The 21,298-nt window shown below is 30.5% G+C and overlaps 1 protein-coding gene across 23 annotated transcripts in view; it reads right to left on the bottom strand.

Moving 5' to 3' along the window:
- Positions 1 to 2,850: 2,850 nt before the first annotated feature.
- mtd (TLD domain-containing protein mustard) overlaps positions 2,851 to 21,298 on the bottom strand; it is a 510,063-nt gene continuing 491,615 nt past the window's right edge. For 20 of the 23 annotated variants that reach the window (XM_074129454.1, XM_074129449.1, XM_074129444.1 and 17 more), the window contains 4 exons: positions 7,695 to 7,854; positions 6,915 to 7,036; positions 5,836 to 6,005; positions 2,851 to 5,650 (listed from right to left, as the gene is read on the bottom strand). In XM_074129454.1, coding sequence (XP_073985555.1) covers positions 5,515 to 5,650; positions 5,836 to 6,005; positions 6,915 to 7,036; positions 7,695 to 7,854 — 588 coding nt within the window. In that variant the 3' untranslated portion in view covers positions 2,851 to 5,514. Of the gene's footprint in view, positions 5,651 to 5,835; positions 6,006 to 6,914; positions 7,037 to 7,694; positions 7,855 to 12,464; positions 12,658 to 21,298 lie in introns of those variants that run through there. The other 3 variants (XM_074129465.1, XM_074129463.1, XR_012458978.1) reach the window with 2 other exon arrangements.

Below are 21,298 nucleotides of genomic sequence, written 5' to 3'. Positions count from 1 at the left end.
AGTATAAAATTGAATGTAAAGAGAAAAAGAGAGAAAGAGGAAGGCATAATAATGAGACTATTTTGTGAATGTGTAAACACTTTGTGACCACACTAATTGTTACAACCTTCCTGAAGAAGAAACGTAATCTAGGTCGTCATAAAATGAACCATACTTTGAATTTGGAAAATTTGTCGGTGAAATTATTGTAAAGAATGGGATTAATGAATCTTCTAGAACAATGTCGATTAGCTTGACTACTGTCTAACAATGCATTCTGAGCCATAATATTTAGAAATATTATTATTTATTTATTCCATTTGAGTTATGGAAAGAAGTTTCAACCTTTTTAATGAACTATTTTAGCATTCAATTAAATTATTTAATCGTATTATTTTGTATATAGAAGTTATTCTACTGTTTGCCACTCTATCCGCTTTGCCATTCCCCAGCACTTCATATACTTATCACTTACTTCGCACGCCTAGATCAAGTGACAAAAGATTCTTCCTGAAAACATCAAGTTTAAGCAATAAAAATAGTTTTCAGGAAGAGTAAGTGATACATTTAATCAAAAGCTTGAGGAGGAGAAGTGATGTTTAATGAACATTTTCAATGTTGTTTTCAAAATTTATCAGGTCTGAAAATTTGTGGGAATTTACAGCCTAACTTAGGCTGCTGCTGACTAGTTATGAAATTACCACATTGCTTTTTAATGAAACTGTTTTCAGAATTCTGCAATACGTCTAACAGATTAAAAAAAAAAAAATGTTGTGAGGGGTGCATAGAACTGTATGAAAATAACCCATGTGAATACCACTGGCTTTATTCCACTTTTATGTCGCAAAAACAGTTGGATAATTAGTTGAACTTAAGGAAAATAAAACGACTTAAGAGAAGAAAACAAGTCATCAACTCTGTCAGTTTTTAAATGCTGACAGTTTAAAATTCATTACTTTTATAAATTAATTCTGTGCGAAATAATAATGAAATGGCAAACCAAAAAGAATACACTGACAAGATTAAGAAGTCAAAACCATGCGGATGATTTGCTAATGATTTGAATGCTAAATGTGTGTTGGCAATTCAAGGTCATAAAATAAGATTTAAATTCCTGAACGTTTAGTTCAACCTTTATATGGACGAAACTGTTTACATTAACATGCAAGAAAGGTGCATAAGCTGTGGAATTGTTGAAAGAAGGAGGAGCTACTACTTTCTAACACATGGTGAGTTAGCCAGGTTACGCTAACACAAAGAAATCTAAAGGGCAGAAAGAGAAGTTCAAAAATCGTTTCGTAGTGCTGGGAGATGGCTTTTAAACTGCTGTTAAGATCATTCCAACGATTCATTTCGCGAGAATCATGGACTGTAGGAGAGACCTTCCAAAGAGGTTGAAATAGAAGATGGTATCAACTCTTATCACTTGCGTTTTTGCACATTAAACTTAAATAACTTTTATTGGTAAGTCACGATCGTGTCTTCAGATAAGGTTTCAGAAGTCTCAAAAGGTTAGGTAAAAGTCATGAAAGGAATTTATTTACTCCCTGTCTTTTTCCAAAAATTCCCTTGCAGAAGTGACAATCTTTGAACTAAAAAGGTTATTCCTTTTTTTTTTTGCTACAATTTTTCTATGTTTTGTTAAATAAACTAGATAATTCTCATTGTAACTAACAGTAAAAGATAGTGTAATAAATTTTAATATTTGTTTACAATATGATGACTTTTATTCTCATTGTTTTGTGGCTACATATTTTGTATAGTTTTTCACAAAAAAATTACTAAACAAACTAGTGCTTGAGTAAAATTACTCTTAAGTTCAGTTATTGTGGAAAAATTAGAATGATTACTGCATTGCTAACATTCATGACCTTTTGTAACCAAGGGAACTGAGTTCTGGCATAAAATGTAGACCATTAAAGAAAAACAAAACAAATGTTTAGCATATAATGCAAAATATTTGGTGAAGAATTTAGTGCTCTGTAAGGACGATTTCCAAGAAGTTTGGCCATTCAAATATTTTGGAAGATACTCTCTCATTAGGTATAAACCGTATAATTATAGCGGGAAGCAAATTTTCGGGTTTTGAGACATGGAGGCAGAAGACGATCAAAATTGGGTAATTTCTGGTTCAGTAAAGACAGCACCTACCTACCGTACCAAGAATACGCTAAATTATAGAAATTCTTAATGGAAGGCCTTGTAGTATCTTTAAATAAAAAAACATGGGCTGGTTGGGTTCTCAGGCACAGAGACGGAGATTAGAAGTAAGGTGGCTGCAGATAATGGAAGCAGAGCTGTTGAAAGTAGGTATCAGGTAGTGAAGAAGAAATTTTATTAGACCGGGATGGATATGAAACCTAATTAATGGAGGCGAGGCCCTATAAGGGTTCTTACAAAGCAAACACCAGTGCGACTTTGATAGCCATAAACAACCAAATGGGAAAATTTGCCAAAGCTATCAGATTTGCGCTGCTTTATTAGCTTCAATTTTAAATTCTCCATTCTCTATCATGATAATTTTGACTATATTTCCCTTACAAAAAATAATAAAAACAAAAGGAAAAAAAAAAATTAGAAGAGTATTATTGTTTTATTAAATACTTATAAGTTTATATATTTATATATTTTATTTTTAATTATTTTTTAACATAATACAAATTATAATTAAGGGGTGAAACATAAATTTTATTCCTCATTTTTGTTTACAACTCTTATTCAGTGATTTGTTAATTCTAATAGATATGTCTATGTGTGTGTCGAATTAGTGAACACCAAATTTAGAGATTTTTTTTTGTTTTACACATTCACATACACACACACACCCAAATTTAATTGGATATAAATATGAAAAATACCAAATTATAGTGATTTTTTTTACGGCTTTTTTTTTCCCTTTATTTTATTTTTTTAATGACGGGCAGTTTTATATAGTTTATTTATTTTTTAAATAAGAGTTGAGAATTTTTGTTTCAAATTAACTTTTCTTAAATATTTTGACAGATCTTTTTTTTTTTTCTAAAAAAAACAAACTCATAACTCTTATAAGATTAATTATAAGCTATACATACACATTGAGTAGCCATTTTAAGTGGACTAGCTAACAATTTATTCATTTATTTTAAATTGCTGATTTTTTGTTTGTTTTAAATTCAATTTTCACTAACCCTATATAAAAGCACATTTTGTTTTCAGCTTTTTTTTTCTTAATAAAAAAGAAAAAAAAAGCATAGTTTACAAACACAAACTTGATCATTTTAGTAATTGTTTAATTAATTCATTTGTTTTTCTTCTATACACCTTTCACAAACTACTGTAAATATTAACTAAAAAATATTAAAATAATTTCTAGTACTACAAAAATAAAATAAAACAACAAAGTAATGGCCACTTCACAATTGGCAACAAAAAAACAGAAAAGCTTATTTACACAATAACATTCCACTAATATAATTCAACTGACAGATCTTAAAAGAAATACCAGTTCTTATAAAATAATAATAGTATAATAACATTTTTTTTTTCTTCTTTAAAACTGCAAATATGACTAGCAGGAATTCTCTATCATATTATTAATATTTGAAGTATTCATTCATTTTATTTTATTTTTGAAAAATTAAAAATGGAAGTAAATTCTTTTATGAATATGTTCCCGTGGGCTTTCTTTGAATTTTAACGTTTAAAATTCTGTTTTGGCCAATGGTCAAATTGGACTGGTATACCGGCAATAAATGAGTCTTTTAGGCAGAGCTAACTGCAGAAATCATTCTCTCGTCTTGGATATCCAGACCTAAAGATTTATTCACAGCTAGTGGGGCTGCCTGTGTGTTCAGTACTCTAGAGATAATGAGCCTCCTGCTCCATAGAAGTTTCTATGCTACTCTCGCTGGAATTGAACCCTTTTATGACAGTATAAAATGCCTCTTACTAAGTGATATTGGTATACAAAACAACTTCTGAAAACCAGAGACTGGTGAAACATTCATTATTAGCCACTCGCACAAAGTTTATCATCGAAAGCTACTCCAAAAATAGGACGGTCATTTAAATTCCCAAGACCTTCTATGAGACTTATTACATAGGCCTCATAGAAAGAGACGTAACAATACTTGCATCGCATTTACTTGACTGAAAGTTCGCGTCTTAGTTAGAACTAGAAAAATGCATGCCTTCACGTGGTTTTTTTTTCCAGGAGCCCCCCCCCCTCGAGACTCTGTAAAGGTAATCAAAAAGTCAGGACTCTAGCGGGGTGCTCAGTAGATCCTCGGTCGCAATGACTCTGGCTGACAACCCCACCTAATCTAACCAATTTCAGTGGCTTTTCTACACTTATACTTAAGTAAGGGTACAATAAAAATGAGCTCACGTTAATCTATAAATGTAGGAGAGTTAAAATCCTACAAAGCCGGTTGCGCCACTGATAAAAGAACAACGGCAATAATTTATTTCCAATTCGACACTGGTATTGGCATTACTTTTTTTTTATGATGTTCATTTCTGTAATTAAACAATAAAAACAAAACAACTATTTTTTATTTCTTAAATTAAAGACATAATACGTATATTTATGTTAAAAATTATTTTGTTGTGTTCAACAAGATAAACAATGGCTCTTAAATAAAACTTTAATATGTTTAAAGGATCAACACTTTAGAAATGACGGGGGGGAAAAAAATCAATATTATTCCAAATTAATTAAAACATTATTTTCTTTCCATATTTAAACTTAAAATACTATTAATAAAAGGACGAAACACAATTTAATTAGGTCAGGTAACTGGTAGGTTTTTTGAAATAAATCCCATTATTATTACTATTTTAATATTCACCTGTTTTAGAAACAAGATTTTTTAATTTCTTTTTATAAAGCCCCAATATATATGTATATTTATCGCAATAAAGATATTTAATGTAACTTTATACCCCCTTTATTAGAGAAAGCCAGTATTTTTTTTCAGAAAATAAATTAATAAAATATACAAAATCATTTAAATAAGATTATTCAACATTCTCATTTTTTTTTTTTTTTTTTAATTTTAATTTTAATTTTTTGTTTAACCTAATATTTATTTTTATTACAATTCTTAATTCTTCTTGAACTAACAAAAATATACAGTTTTCTATGAGTACAACAATATTAATGTTTTACAAATATCTTTTTTTCATCTTATAAGTAACTTTTATATATATAATATATATATTTATTTAAACAATGAATTGACTCTTGGCTAATGTGCTAGGGCTAGTTTTCTACAAAACAAAAAAACTTATTTACTTATTTTATTGATTTTTTATAGATTTTTTTTAACCTTTTTTTCACAAAATGTATAATTGTAAGAATGATGATTATTATATAATAAACGAGTCCCTGTTTGAGATAGAAATTTATATATATATATATTTTTTTAGTGAAATTTTATAGGAATATTGAAATATTTAAACTTTCCTTATTTTTCATTTTAAAATTAATCTCATATGATTTAATTTTTATTTGTGTGTTTGTCGTATGTATTTTAATGGCTAATTGACAGCAGATCAGACAAAGGCCCAACATTCTAATGTTTTGACTACAAAGTCTTGTTGAGGCGATAATGGCTCATTACCATATGTTGCACATGATTCACTTCTTCCTTGGTACAGATCACCATCTAACCATAAGCCGAATTTACCGCTGAAATAAAAATAAATAAATGTTAGAAAAATAAAGAGGAGATTTGCTTACAGACAACTCTATGCACATATATAAATTGCGCGATACTTTTGCACTACTGCATTTTGGACTATATTTACAAATTTTTAAATAAAATAAGGTTAATTTATTCTTAATACTGTTAAAAATGGAAATTTAATACTTACTCTCCAGCTCCAATAGAAAGTGATTCGTTGTTTCCTTTGATGAAGTACATATTATCGCCTGTCCAATTGTAAACTTGGCAATCAGGCGCAAATCTAAACAGCAAACTTTCGCCAGTTCCATAGAAGTGATCGCTCACTTTCAACGAACAGGAAGTTAGTGCACCAAACACCTAAAAATTCATTACAAATTTAGATTAATAATAATAATAATAATAATAATAATACACTTTAGGGAAGGGATTAGCTATGAGGTTAGCATACTGGACTCCCACGCGGAGGTCCCGGGTTCGAATCCAGCAGCTGACCCTTAGATTTTCTCTTCCTAGGAGCTTCTTACAGCTCACTGTCCGGTGATGGACAGTGTTGTCTGTAACGAGAGAACACTGTCCGGAGGCCGGCAGTGCACTGGAAAAAGCTCCGGGCGCTAATGACCTCAGCTGTTGATGCGCCAAAAAAAAAAAATAATACACTTTATTAATATTAGCCGTCGGCCAAAAATTAATTGTTTTTTTTAATAATTATAAATGTCTAATTAAACAGCTAAGATGCCCGACAAAACCCCTTGAGGATTTTAAAGTGGTTTAGCCAATATAATGTGAGCTAGTGAAAAGGTATAAGATTTTTTACAGACAAATATCCGGTTACTTAGTTTACATTTTGGGACTATTATTACATTCATTTGTACGCCCCACAATTGGTTTGAAGTTACTTAATTTAATTTGATTTTTTGTTGGAACCTCTTTCATCATGTTGAAACAACTAAAACTCCTAATTCTTTATTTTATTTTTTTTTTTTTTAGCTGAACAAATGTACAGTAATGGCTATTTTCCTACCTCCCTGGGGGCCTTACGTTCCATCTGCCAATCTGGTATCGTGGACAGAGGCGTATTATTCACCATTAAATAAAATGCAAGGCCTAGACTGGGGAATCGAAGTTTAAACACTTAGTTTTGCGGGCCTTAAAGCTCTTTTAACCGTACCGGCTAAACAACTGAATCTGAACCGTACGAAGAGTTTTCAAATGAAAATTAAGAAATGAAAAATTACTTAAAAATAAATATACCAGAAGAAAACTTACATTATTATCTGTGTCTTGAATGACCATAAGTATTGGACTTTCCACCCTGGTCATCTTCCGATACATTGAATTTAAGGAAAATCCATGTTGAGATGTGCTGAATACCAATGTCCATACATAACCTGCACAGTAAGAAAAACATTAATTACTAAATAATAATAATAATAATAATAATAATAATAATAATAATAATAATAATAAGAGGGAAGGGATTAGCTATGAGGTTAGCATACTGGACTCCCACGCGGAGGTCCCGGGTTCGAATCCAGCAGCTGACCCTTAGATTTTCTCTTCCTAAGAGCTTCTTACAGCTCACTGTCCGGTGATGGACAGTGTTGTCTGTAACTAGAGAACACTGTCCGGAGGCCGGCAGTGCACCGGAAAAAGCTCCGGGCGCTAATAACCTCAGCTGTTGATGCGCCAAAAAAAAAAAAAAAAAATAGGTAATAATAATAATAATAATAATGATAATAGGAAATAATAATAATAAAGAATTACGTGAATTAAAAGTAATATACTCGTACAAGAACAAGGACTTTATTAATTTGTCAGATGGGGTTTGTTAGAGATGGACAGTTAGTACAATGGGCTCTTTGTAATCCAACTTCTATTGTAAGATTTGAGCTAGAGAATGGAAGCAAGTTATAAATATTTACACTGCGGCTTACGAAATGATTTGAAGTTACGACATTCTTTGTCTACACAAAAATTATAGTGGCATTTTAATTATTGCAGAAAAATAAAATAAAATATATGTAGATTTAAATTAAAATAAATTACCTTCAGCTCTTGCCGGAAGATGCCTACATAACTGTTTCCGATGATCTTCAGAGAGTATTTCAGTATTTCCTACAAGATCTGGGATGAAAGCGTCAAGGTCTAAGGAAGCAGCACTACTAGCATATAGTACTTTCCTGAGCTCACCGCTCATAGACAAAACCTGATCATAGAAAAACAAAAAACAAAATAAGTTTTTAATAATAAATTATGATCAAATTTGTAATACGATAAAATAAAACATAGAATAAGCATGCAATTTATTTAATTTAAAATAAAGGAGGAAGCACACAAAAAAAAGATCATGTCTCCACTAAATTTTGCTAACACTAATTTCTCAAAAATGATGCAATCGAATGTTCCTCTAATTTTGTATTAATTAGTGAATTATTTTTGCTACAACCAAGAAAAAACTCTTCCAAATAAATATATACAAAAGAAATGGAGGAACTTTTCCAAATTTATGTTTACAAACCAAATAATTTTAAAACTATCCTGCTGCTATAATTAACTTGATTGTAACATACATTCAAGGTATATACTTTTTCAATTGAAATTATGGTAGCCTAAATTTATGCATAAATTGTGGAATTTATAACTGTTGCCTATGGTTAGTTGGAAACACAAAAAGTGAGGACGAACAAATAAGGCTTAATAATTGCTATTTATTGTGAGAAAAGTTTACTTTTCGCACACCTTCCAAATTGATACATCTTGGACGGGGTGTGTGTCTCTCAAGACAAATCGTTCCAATTATCCAGAATAAAACTTTCAATTTATTAGACGAAAAGACTACACGCTAAAACGTTAGGTGGATTATTGAATTTAGAATGTTGGATAAATTCGAGCTTTTTTTAAAAAAATTTTACTAATGATTATTGTTCTTAACAACGAATTGCTTTCTATAACTCGCATTGTATGCAATTTATGCTGTTGATTAATTGCTACTGTTATATTTGCAAGTTTTAAGTAAATTATCTATTAATTTTATGAGAAGTAATATTAACAGTAATAAAATTAAAGTATAAATTATTACGTTAATATTAATGCTATTTAGATTAGTAGAGACTCTAGAGAAAATTAAATTTCAATTAAAAGACAGTATTAAATAGAAATTAATGGCACAAACACAGTTCCAGATAATCAAATAAATCCATATATAATTAAATATTCATAAATGGACAATGTAGCCAAAGATATTTCACAGAAAAATAATCAATTATTTAACTAGTGGCTATTGTTTACAGTAAAAGCTTTTATTTTTCCCCATTTACAGCATTTTTGTTTACTTATTAAATGTTAATAATCCGTAACCAATAAACCTTTAATTACTTAGAAATCGTAATTTCTCTCTTTTTTTTTTTTGTATTTCTTTTATTCAAGAAACCCATTTACAGTATTGTAAATAAATGTTTACAGTTTACGCCATATTAGAAAACTAAAGTTTATATAAATAGAAACTAAGCAGTACTCCCACCATTGCTACGAAGTATGAAAGTTAGAATTAGGCCAGAGCCACTGGGATGTGCTTTCACTTGAATTGAATAGTACAGGTTAATGAACTTGTTTCACTTCACTACCAACACTTCAAGCGTTCTAAATATTTTTGTTTTATTTTAATTATGTAGAAATAACAATACAAACTAACTCAATACTGATTTAATTATGTATGAAAATTAGAAGTTATATTTAAATAAACTGAATCAGCTTATAAAAGATTTTGTGATTGTCGAATGATTTATAACATCAATAACTTTGTTTGATATATAATAATTTTTTGGCTCTTAGTTTCTCCCCATTTAGTTAGCTCTCCATTTTTGGCTCTTAGTTTCTGTAACTCAACCAACCCGCATAGCCACACGTAAGTTTCAATAATTATAAAGAATTTATTGTATTTTACTGTTTATTTTTGTATTACTGATTTGTGTACTGTTTTTTTCTGTGTTACTGACTCTATAAATTGTTTTGTATTTGAAATATCCAGGCCCTGAAGAAGACAATATATTTGTCGAAACGTTGGCAAAGAGACGAGTTGTTTTATTTGACCGATTCCTCGCAAATCTTCCATCCTAAGTTTAACAATTTGCGGTCACCAAAACTATATATTCATATATAATAATAATCTAATATACTTACAGGTGCGGCATTTTGTATCAAATGACATCATCGCTGTCAAAAATTTTCAGAAAGTATTTGATAAAAAGCGAGAGAGAAAACAAAAATATGAATGAACATTTAAGAATTTTAAACAAATCGGGAGACCTTAAAAATATTTGGGACTTAAATTTGTAAAATATGAAAAGAAAAAAAAACTAAATTGAACTAGAATCACTTTCAAGCTAAATGATAATTTTTAAGACTTTACAGGAAATGAGCTCTTGCTCTCTCTCTGTAACTCACATTTCTTCAAAGAAAATTTCAGTGTATTCTGTACTTGGAACCCAAACTTGAGGAAATTACAGCTAATCATACCAAATTTCTTTAATTAACGTTTACAGTTACTTTCTAATATACAGATCTATATCTCCTTTTTTTCCAATTCAGAACCAAAAAAGTGACCTCCTTGTCAACAAGAGGCTAATCTTAATTTCAACAATTCTTTAAACAAGGCCATTTTTTTTTGAAGCCTCACCGAAGTATACAATCTAATAAAATGGTCAATCTAAAGAAACTAAATAACCTGCACCAAGGTCTCCCAGAGATAGGTTTTGTTGAATGAGTATTATTTTTGAATAATACACGCGGAAACAACAATTCAATTAAATTTAAACGGATAAAATTTTCCTTTTTTTAGACATAACTTATCTAATTATCCGAAAATTCGAATATGATTATACATTACATCTCTATACAAAAGAAAATATTTTTTTGTTAAGGAGTACGTGATTATTAATTCAACACAAGTTCTTTATTTAATCAGTGTTCAGATAGTTAATGCAATAAAAAACAAAATGCTATAATTATTAGTTTATTGATTACAACTTGTTTCTCACCTCTGGCAAATAGAATTACGAATGATTCATCTGTTACATTTACATGGCATTAAATTGATAAAACTAGTAATTTAATGGTTTGTTCACTTGTTCTACCATTACAATATGATAGTAAAAAAAAAGCTATTTTGGAATTGTGTACCTTGCTATTACATTTCACTGGGAAATCAGGATTTATAAACAATATGTTTTTCCAAATGAATAATACCCGTTTATTATTATATCGTTTACAAAAATATTCTTAATATTCATAAATTCATTTAAAAAAACAGAGAGGGAAAGGTAATTGCGACTGGTAAGGTTAAGGTTGTCCAGGTTATTATTAAAAGAGCACAGAACGTTATTACTTTCTTAGGTTATGAATATTGCAGAGGTTAGGTAATAGGGTCATAGAATAGTGAAGCGAATGCAAAGAAGTGTTATTTTTATATTTTTTGTAGGAATTGCATTTTAGATTGGTCCTGTTACATGTCCCAACTGTTCAACAGGATTCAAGACGAAATTTGTAGTCAAAGTAATTGCACCTTAAAAAGCATGTAGTCGTTTCCAGCGTTTCCCACATCTGGGGGCCGAACTTAATTTCAATAATTTAATAATAAAAAACTTGACCGATAAAGTAATGACTTTCTTAACAAAGTAATTTGAAAAACTCTTACTAAGCTGACTGCATACCCATCTGACTGAACATAAAATTACACTAAGTTGTAAATTCATAATTCGAAAGTCACATTCCATGACTGAAAAATTAATTGAATATCGGTAAAAGTCGTGATTATATTTGAACAGAAATGCTCGGAACTTGTACCATGGCGGACTACATACCTCAAAGGATAGTGCATCGCCTAAGGGGCCTCTTAGTTCGTACTGAATGAACAACACCTTAGGGAACTGGAAATACCTGAAATTACTTACTTCATAGAAAGGTATTGCTTTTCTAAATTACGTAAAAACTAAAGAAGCTAGACCCTATAGCACTGATCAGAACAAAAAACATGATGCCTATCCCTCCAGAAAGGAGCCTGGAGGTAATCGTGAACAATCAGTGGCCAAATGTAAAGCCACACCAGTTTTTTTGGGCATGCCAATCTGGATTCAGGGTCTACACACAGGGTTTCAAACGTTTTCCTTCCGCATTTGTGGCAGCTTTATTTTCCAAGTTCACCGATGAACAGGGATCCGTTATGGGGGTTACTTTCTTGGAAGGTTCTTTGAACGCCGAAGGCAGTTCTTCCGTCTCCCCAGAAGAACTAGCTTTTTTTGGGGCTAAAATTGGCGGTGATAACTGCTTGTGTGACCCCACTACCTCTTTACAATGTTATGGCCCATAATTTCTTCATCTAAATCAGAAGTTACTTGGCCAACTTGGTACTGATAATTCCCAGAAACTGCGTTACAGTCTCAAAATAATTAAAGCGCTCAAGAATAATTAAGATCAAGAAAGAGGCATCGTTATTAAAATGTCAACCCAACATGTTTTTTCCTATAGTGTCTCCAAAACAACTCGAATTTCATGATAAATGATTCTGCTTGATACAATTTAATCTTATCAAGAAAGTATGTATATTAAAACTAACTAAATCAGAAACTTTTGTTTTTACTGTTTAATTTAAAGTTTACCTTTTAAAAATAAAGTAAACAAATTAATAATAACAAAAAACGTATGTAAATTAAAACTAACTAAATCAGAAACTTTTGTTTTTACTGTTTAATTTAAAGTTTACCTTTTAAAAATAAAGTAAACAAATTAATAATAATAATAAAGATAATTGTTAAAACAAACCTTCGTTTTAGTCTTGAGATATTTGGCTAATTTAGATAAAGACTTTGATTTAGGCATTGTGCCGATTGTTGTACTTTTACTTCTGGTATTCTATTTTATTTACCCAACAAAATACTTAAGACTTGGCTTCAAATCTTTAAAATATATAGAAATTAACGAACACACTTATATTATAGGCATTCTTCTTGCATTGCTATAAAAAGAAAAAGTTATTATAAATTAATATAAACAAGGTTTTTTTTTTTTTTAATAGGCCTTTATATTAAATAATTAATAGGCCATTTTTTCCATGTTGTAGAGTTGGTTAAAATATTATTTATTCTATTTATACAAGTATCTTGAATGGGAAACTTATACCACTTCACTTAACAACCAATTACAAATTTGCAACAAATTGCAACAAAGTTTTCTCAATTATTATTATTAATAAAGGATTATGTAAAAAGAGAAGAAGTACGCTTCGTAATGAGCGAGAAAAATATAAATTAAAAATGCTGGCGTGAACACTTTTATGATATTCTCTTGTCGCCATTAGCGTAATTAAATTTTAAATTTTCGTTATTTATTCCATAATTAATAAAAGATAATTGTATTCAGAACCCTGAAATGACCCTTAAACCAGAAAACCTAAATTGGTACAAGTGGGGGGCTCTTCAGTTAGACTACTTTTTCAAAGGTTCATTGTCTTGTCCGATAATGGCACCAAAACCAAGATATCAATTTCCTCTTCCGGCAATTTCATTCTTTATTTCTTTAGTTATGATGGCCACGAACACACACACACTCCATAGAAACAAACACTCTTGCGGACTAACAAGGATCTTGCCCGTTGTAAAAACAAATAATGATAATAATTACAATACTATAATTATTTTTAAATAAAATGCAATGAAGTCTTCAAATGCGTTCAAGTCTCTAAATTTCGAGATAAAAGCGATAATGGAGTGTAATCTGTTGAGCACAGCGTCGCGAGTTCACCATTCAACTACTTAAACTTAAGTGCGTAAAACTTATGTCCTAAAATTCATAAAAAAGATATCAATTTTCAATGAGCCACAAAATAAGTTTCAAGAGCAATAAATCTAAAAAAAATAGTGAAGAGAAAATTAAACTGAATCAAAAATTAGAGAGGAGATAACTGATAACGATAATTGATTAATTATCCAAGTTTCGAAAATAAGAGAGGGAAGCAATAATGATAATTGATCCTATACTAGTGGATATTTATCTCTTTACCTCGGACAAACTCTTTAATGAGCTTGTTTACAATATCTTTATAATTGGTTATCTTGAAAATAGGTAATATTAAGGAAGCGTTTTATTGCGGCAATTTCCGTAACTTTCCTTTTTTAAAAATGGCCCCCCCCCAAAAAAGCCAAAAACACAAATAGAAATTTGTTTGAGTCACACGAAAAGTAAATTATCGAAATCATTATTAACAAAAATATCCTCGGGTTTCGGTGATGGCTACGTCTTGCAGACTGTAAAAGGGAAACATGCTAAATTTTTGAAAATCTGGTTGCAGCATTGGAATTAAAAAATATTTCTGTGATCATTATATTCTGTGACTCTTTTTCGAGTTTTAGTAAAAAAATGCATCGCAAGATACAGGAACTTTAAAGTGACTCTAATAAGATATAAAGGTAAGGCAGTTTGGAACTTCAATTCGATGTGAAGAAGTTCACTGCAATGACTATTGTGACAATAATTTTCTTAGCAGTTGTGTTTTAAGGTTAGTCAATATCTTTTACGTAACTGGCGTCCAGGAGCCTCTTTTAATGCACCACAATGGACAGCAGGCTGCCAGAAACTCCGGAGAATAGAAAACAAGAAAAAGGACTAGCAGTTATGATTTCGAATCTCAATTTTAGAACAACATCCGCGAAACTAGGGGCTTTAGAGGGTAATTTAAGTAAAGAAGTGAAATTAGAAAAACAGAAAAACTTAGAAATACAGATCTTAAGGACATTTTAAAACAACGACTGCAACTAGATGAGTGATTTTTCAAAGGTACAAAATTGTAACGGCATAACGGCGAAGTTTAACGGTTGATAACAGATTCTTCAGTTAGCTGGCCAGGTTCCGTAATTATATAAAAGTAGCTTTCCGTTGGGAATCTAAGATTATTGGGTAAATCAACTAGAACTTTTTAGTATCTGCTAAGCACCAAAAATTAACTATAGTTTTTCTAGTTTTCTTTTGTTAATTTCTCAATTCTATTTCGAATTCTCAACTTTCCGTCTACTGTCTTTGTAGAGACATAATTCTGTAATAGGTTTTATCTAATTGAATTTACTAATTGGGTTTTATCTGAAAACAATGGAAAATATCGATAGCTTGTGGGAAAAAAAACAATATCACCCATAATCGATCTTAGCCTGTGAGAAAATTTGACCATTAACCCCTAAAAATTAAGTAATATTGTTTGTTTTCTTAAGATCTCTAATTAAGATCTCTTCTAATGTAATATAAGATTGAAACAATAGTTTATTTAAATTATTCATTCATTTAATTCGACCTTCAAGAATTGTCGGCTGCAGCAAATGGGATGAAGCTACTTTGTGAAGAGAAATTGCACATTTATCTATCTTCAGTTGAGATAAGTAACAAAAATTCTACTAATGAAATACTTGCGTGCATTTCTTTTAGTATATTAGTAATAATGGATAGACACAAAAAAATACATTCGTTGCAGTTTCAGTAAATTTAACTACGCTTTCAGAAACTATATACTTTAATCTCTAAACACGGAAATAATGTAAAGAAAATGGTCGGATATAAAATAAATTTGAATATAAAAATGAAAATAAAACTTCTTTTTGTAATATTAGTTATGATATAATCAGGCAGTCACGCGCACGAATTCAAAGGTCACTGACAAAAAACCTTTTGCCCCTCTAAGTAGAGACGCTTATTAATGTAGCAGTAGTTATTAAAAACATAAGGCGCCACGGTAGCCGAGCGGTTAGAAGAAGCGAGACCTACCACCCTAAATATGTAATGTGGTGCATGGGTTCGATTCCCGCGTCCTTCTAGGCTTTAGATTTTTATTAATTGTTTAATATGAGAAATTTACAGAAAAATGTTTGCTAATCGCTCTTCGTCCAAGACGCCTAATTGGAATAGCTTGGGCGTAAAGGCTGCCTGAAAAAAATAGGCGATTACTTCACTAAACTGCGCAAAAACTTTTAGCGCAACATGCTTAAACGAAGAACAGCACAAAAATCAACGAGTACCGACTATTTAAATTAGATTTCATCTTGTGATTTCAGTCATATACAGAAACATTTGGAAAAAACTTTTGAGTTTTATTTAAAAGTCTCATTTTCTTTCCCAGTTCAGGACTGGTTTGTTTCTGGGACTTGCTAAAGGTACCTAAACATTCGTCTTCGAACAATATTTGGCTAAGTTTCATATTATTCATTTATTATTAATAATACAATAAGCTTAGTAGTATTTGTCTCAAATATGTGGGGCTATCTCCTATCCTAAAATATATTCAACGTTGTTATACCTAAAAACATATGAAGATAAAAATTACGTCGTAATAAATGTTTTTATTTCATTTTATTTACATAATTAATGGACTCGAATTTTTTTTCACAGCATCCCAGACCGACAAATTGCTCAGAAACAAAAAAAACCTTCAATGGTACCAACATAATTAGGTAATAAAAGTAATTATTTGCTTTTAGCAGTCTCACATACCATTTAAAAATCTCACTAAAAAGTATTAAAATGTTTGGTGAAAGCATTCTATGAATAATTCAGGTACTTCCAGAGGAAATGACAGTACAATAGCTGTCATAATAATAATAATAATAATAAAACAACCTGGGCGTGACTACTTTAACCAAACAGAATGGGGAATGGCTCCATTCTAGTGGCTTGGGCGGACCTAAGGCATGCAGGAACACTACCCTTAATTATTATTCTGAGTTTCGAAGCTTCAAATGAAGTTTTTGCTTTTTCTTACACGGTTAAAAAAAGTATTGTGTTCAACTTCAAATTTTTTCAATTTTAAGATTTCTCAAATTGCGTGAAACATCGCATTTGGAATGGATGCCAAGCCAATGGGACTGTAAATTAAATGATCAACATCTCTCATCCGGAATTACGGCTTTACTCAATGGATTTTTCATTCTGGTTTTGGATTTTCATGAAATTGGTTTAAAATTTGCTGCTAAAACTTCCGCTTCTTTTACGAAAATTCCAAAAAAAGAAAGTAGCGTTTAACTTCCGATTTTCTCTTTTTTAATCAAAATTTTAGAGAATGCATTTTTGAATATTGAATTGGATTTTTATAATAATAATAATAAAAACCGCGAAGAAAAGCTATATATAACCAGGTCAACTGAAAGTGGTTTAACTAAAAATAGAAGTGTTAATTTTTGACAGCCTTGCTAGTAAATTTAGGCTAGTTTTGTTTAGTAAACGGTTCTACTTTATTTAATTGCAATAATATTTGTCTAAATGTTTACCAAGTTAGTTAGTTGGAATACCCAAGGCACTTTCTAATTGCCAATCTTCTAATAATAAAAACAATAATAAGTACTAATGAAATTAATAAATAATAAAAGTCAGTACTAAAACGGAAATTTTTGATTTAATTTTGATAAATATTTATCATCTCACATCTAATCAGTACAATTTTTATGACAACATGAATTTAAAGGGTAAATTTACAACTTCCACAAGAGTCTGGTTAATCAATTTATACAGTTTAATGTATACATGTGTATGAAGTATAAACGAACACACATCGTAAATAATTCAGTTAACTGTGCTGATAATAATTTAAACAAAATCAATTTAAAAAAACAAGCTACGGTTCGTTCTAAGAATATAAGATTAGATCGAATAAATACAATAGAAAATTTGACTAAAAGTTAAACAAAATTTTGACTAAAAGTTAAATAAAAGATTAACTTATTCCAAAAATAACATTTTATTTTAAATAAATATTATTAAAACTGTCCGGTAGGACAGTTGTATAAGGGTTGACCATCAAAAACTGCACGAAAAAGCGTAACGTTGAAAAACACCCAACTTTGACAATTTTTTTCTCTTTTTCTATAAAAGATAAAATTCCCAAATTTTCTTTAAATCTTACTCCAAACCATCCTTTATAACTGTAATTTTTTTGCAACCACCCAGATCTAATAGGTTTCGAGAAAAAAGTTGCCGAAAATGAGCAAAAACGGCTTTTTCAAAAAATGTTCTTGTTCTTGTTCTTCTTGTTGTTGTTCTTGTTGTTGTTGTTCTTGTTGTTACCTTTTTTGTAAACAACGTAGCGCCAAAACGCGTGAACCGATTTTCATGAATGAGGTGTCATTCGATTCAATATTTTATGTAGATGTGCCTTTTGGGGGTCCCGACGCTGTACATCGAATGGGAGAGGAGTTAGCCCCCTTTATGTAAGGCCCCCTCCAAAATTATTATTACTAATTACTCTGTAAATCTTGGCCCGATTTTGATAAAATTTGTTAGGATGATAGGGTTAGGGCTCCCCTACGTAACATTAAAGCGGCGATCAGCTCTTACACTTGTTAAGGGGAAGTATAGCAATCGTTTCAAATTATCGACACGTGAACCGATTTTTATGAATGAAGTGTCATTCGAATCGAAATTTTTTACAGATTTGCACTTTAAAAGTCTCGGCACCGTGCCTCATAAGGAGGGGAGTTTGCCCCACCCAAATAAGGCCCTTTCTAAAACTATTATTACCAATATTTCTACAAAGCTTAGTCCGATTTTGATAAAATTTAGCACGAAGAAGTGATTAAAGCTCCTCTACGTGGCTGTGAAGTGCCATCATGCTCTTACACCTACTAAGAGGAAGTACTGCAATCGTTTAAATTATCAATGAGTGAACCGATTTAAATCAATGAATTGTTCGATTAAAAAATCTTTGTCTCTTTGCCTTTTAGGGAGAAGTACTGCAATCCTAGTTTATTTTTCTTACTCCTCTTAAAAGGAAGTACTGAAATCGCAGTTTAATTTTGCTATTTACGTACAAATACCTTCCTATGTTATTCAAAACACTTTCTCAAAAAAATTGTTATTGAGGATGGTTTGGGAGCCGCAACTACAATCATTTTTTAAAAAGATCTCTCCAGTGGTAGTTAACACCTTATCAGGTTATAATGATAGAATTGCTTATTCCAAATTTTAAAAAAATCTGTAAAGCAGATATGTAACTTTGTAAAATAGACAAAAAGGAAAATCTATCCAAAAGGTACAAGAATCTCCTTAACAAAAACTTACAGTTTAAAATGTTAAGTATAAGGGTTGATTAAACGCCAAAAGGTACACAAATCAGCGAGTACCCAACATTTCATTAATACCTCATTAATATTTAAGTAATTCTACTGCATTAATTTTCATTAATAAGTTATTTTTTAGATTTTATTAGATATCACAGACCCTTATGCTGGCCACTTCATTTATATTATTTTTTTGTTATAATTATGATAAATCACATATACGTACATGCATGTTAAAGTAGAAAAAGACAAAGTTAGAGTAGGCTACTGTCTTGAATTCGTCTTACCGAAATATTCGTGAGCACAATTAACACACAGTTAATAACAAGTAGATTATTAAACAATAATTATTCATTTCTCTATTGTAATTTAATTTAGTCCCCCTAATTTTACTTATAGTAAAATACTGGAATAATTAGCTGTCCTAAATATATGCATATCTTATTTACTTTATATTACATATATACAACATTGTGGGAAGAACACCTAGATGGAGAATGTAATTGAAGAAAACTATATTATTTGCGATAAAGCCAGATAATTATTACCTATTACTATAAACGTTTGACTACTTCATAAAATAACAATTACTTTAATCGAAGAATGAACTTAAACCGACGATTTTTATTTAAGAAATAAAAATAAATAAATAAAATAAACAAAATCATTGATGTTTGTTGGTGTAAGCATTTTTTTAAACAAGGTTTTGAATTTTTTAGCCTCATATTTTTATTTTATTTTTTATAACGTTTTTCTTATTAACCTGTAATTAATAGTTTGATTATTATAAATAACTAGATATTACAGTCAATCTACAGTGCTACTTGAACATATATTTTGTAGACGAAAATGGCCAGCATAAGGGTCTGTGATATCTAATAAAATCTAAAAAATAACTTATTAATGAAAATTAATGCAGTAGAATTACTTAAATATTAATGAGGTATTAATGAAATGTTGGGTACTCGCTGATTTGTGTACCTTTTGGCGTTTAATCAACCCTTATACTTAACATTTTAAACTGTAAGTTTTTGTTAAGGATTTACTAAATGTTGCAGTTTAAAGCTTTGCAATAAATTCATAGCGGCAACTTCTCCTAAACTTTCATTAAAAGTGAACACACATCATGTAAGACAATTCGTCCTTCACATACCTAATTAACTCCTTCATATATGTTTATTACACACTTGAATCCATATTAAAATCTTGAATTTATCAAAATTCAACAACAAAATAGCAAATAAAAATATTTAAAAGAATAAATAAATCAATAAGAGATAATTAATTAAATTTAGCCTCTTATTTGTGTTTAAATTATCTTAAATACGGTTTTGATGATTTTATTTTCGACCTATTTCGTAATATGTTTTTAACCCCATTTTCGTAATATTTGAGGAGGGGGTGGGGGTCAATCGAAAAAACAACAAAATAAGTCATCTAATTGTTTAATTAATATGCTAATTGTTATTTTAAGAAAACTTTGTTCTTATCGAATTATATTTGATTAAATATAACTTTCGACAGTGGGATACAATGGGCGTATGTATGTACGAGTATTTATTGATTTTACAAAAAGCTGTTGACGAATGAACCGTCAACTTCAATTTATGATAACCTCTTACAATATTTACTGCATCTTTTTTTTATTAAAGTGAAGCCGAATTAAAACTTAACAACCAAGAAATAACCTAGAAACCAAAGGATCAAGCCAGTGCGCTCTGTTGGCAAAATCCTTGATACACAACAATTCACCTGGAGGCTGCATAACAAAACACGAAACTTCAGTAAGCATACGTACAACTGGACTGGAAACACAGTTATACCCATTAACCAGTTAAGCGTTTTTGACGTGTATACAAGTCAAACCAATATTTCTATTACGGTGCGTTCGACGTGTATACTCGTTGTGAAATTTATAAAATTGCCATTAACTATAAAAAAAACTCGAAATTTTAATAAAATACAATAAGAATATTATTTGGTGGGATGTTTAGCTTTATGAACTGCGGTGGGAGTCAGCCAAATGATCAGCGGTTGATACATGTTTGGTCTCCGTATTAGAGATTGGGGAATTATGCACACAAATGGAAGCTCTCAACCCTTGTGCAATGCTGTTTTTACCTTAGATAGAGGTTCAGACCTCAGTACGAGCAAAGATTTCATTTTGCACAGAATTCAAAGGCTCTTTTCTTCCTTGTAAAAGCTCTAGCGTCCCCTAGTTAACTTGGCAATGCATGCGTGGAGCGGTGCAAGATTTTTGAAATGCTCTGTAATCTCAAGCCCCCAGAGAGATTGCAGAAAAAGTCGCTTGCAGTGACTATTACGTGACGTTGTAAACTTTTGGTTGGTTTTGCCCTGCGTTCGATGTGTATACACGTCATTGTCTGGATTTTAATTCCGCGCACTGTGGGGTTTTTTTTAAAACTAAATTCCACGCTTAACTGGTTAATTAAGAGAAACATACCACTTTTAACATTCAGTCTGCTCAGTCTGGATTGCAGTTAGCAAAATACTAGACAGAAAAGGGCTTTAGTGTTTTTCAAAATTAAGAACTATGAATTGCAGTGA

Source organism: Rhodnius prolixus, unplaced genomic scaffold, assembly GCF_049639745.1.
Source record: "Rhodnius prolixus isolate KJV_2025 unplaced genomic scaffold, Rpr scaffold_9, whole genome shotgun sequence".
Lineage (NCBI taxonomy): Eukaryota > Metazoa > Arthropoda > Insecta > Hemiptera > Reduviidae > Rhodnius > Rhodnius prolixus.
Note: the sequence above shows the minus strand (reverse complement) of the source record. Positions and strands in the feature narration are given on the sequence as shown.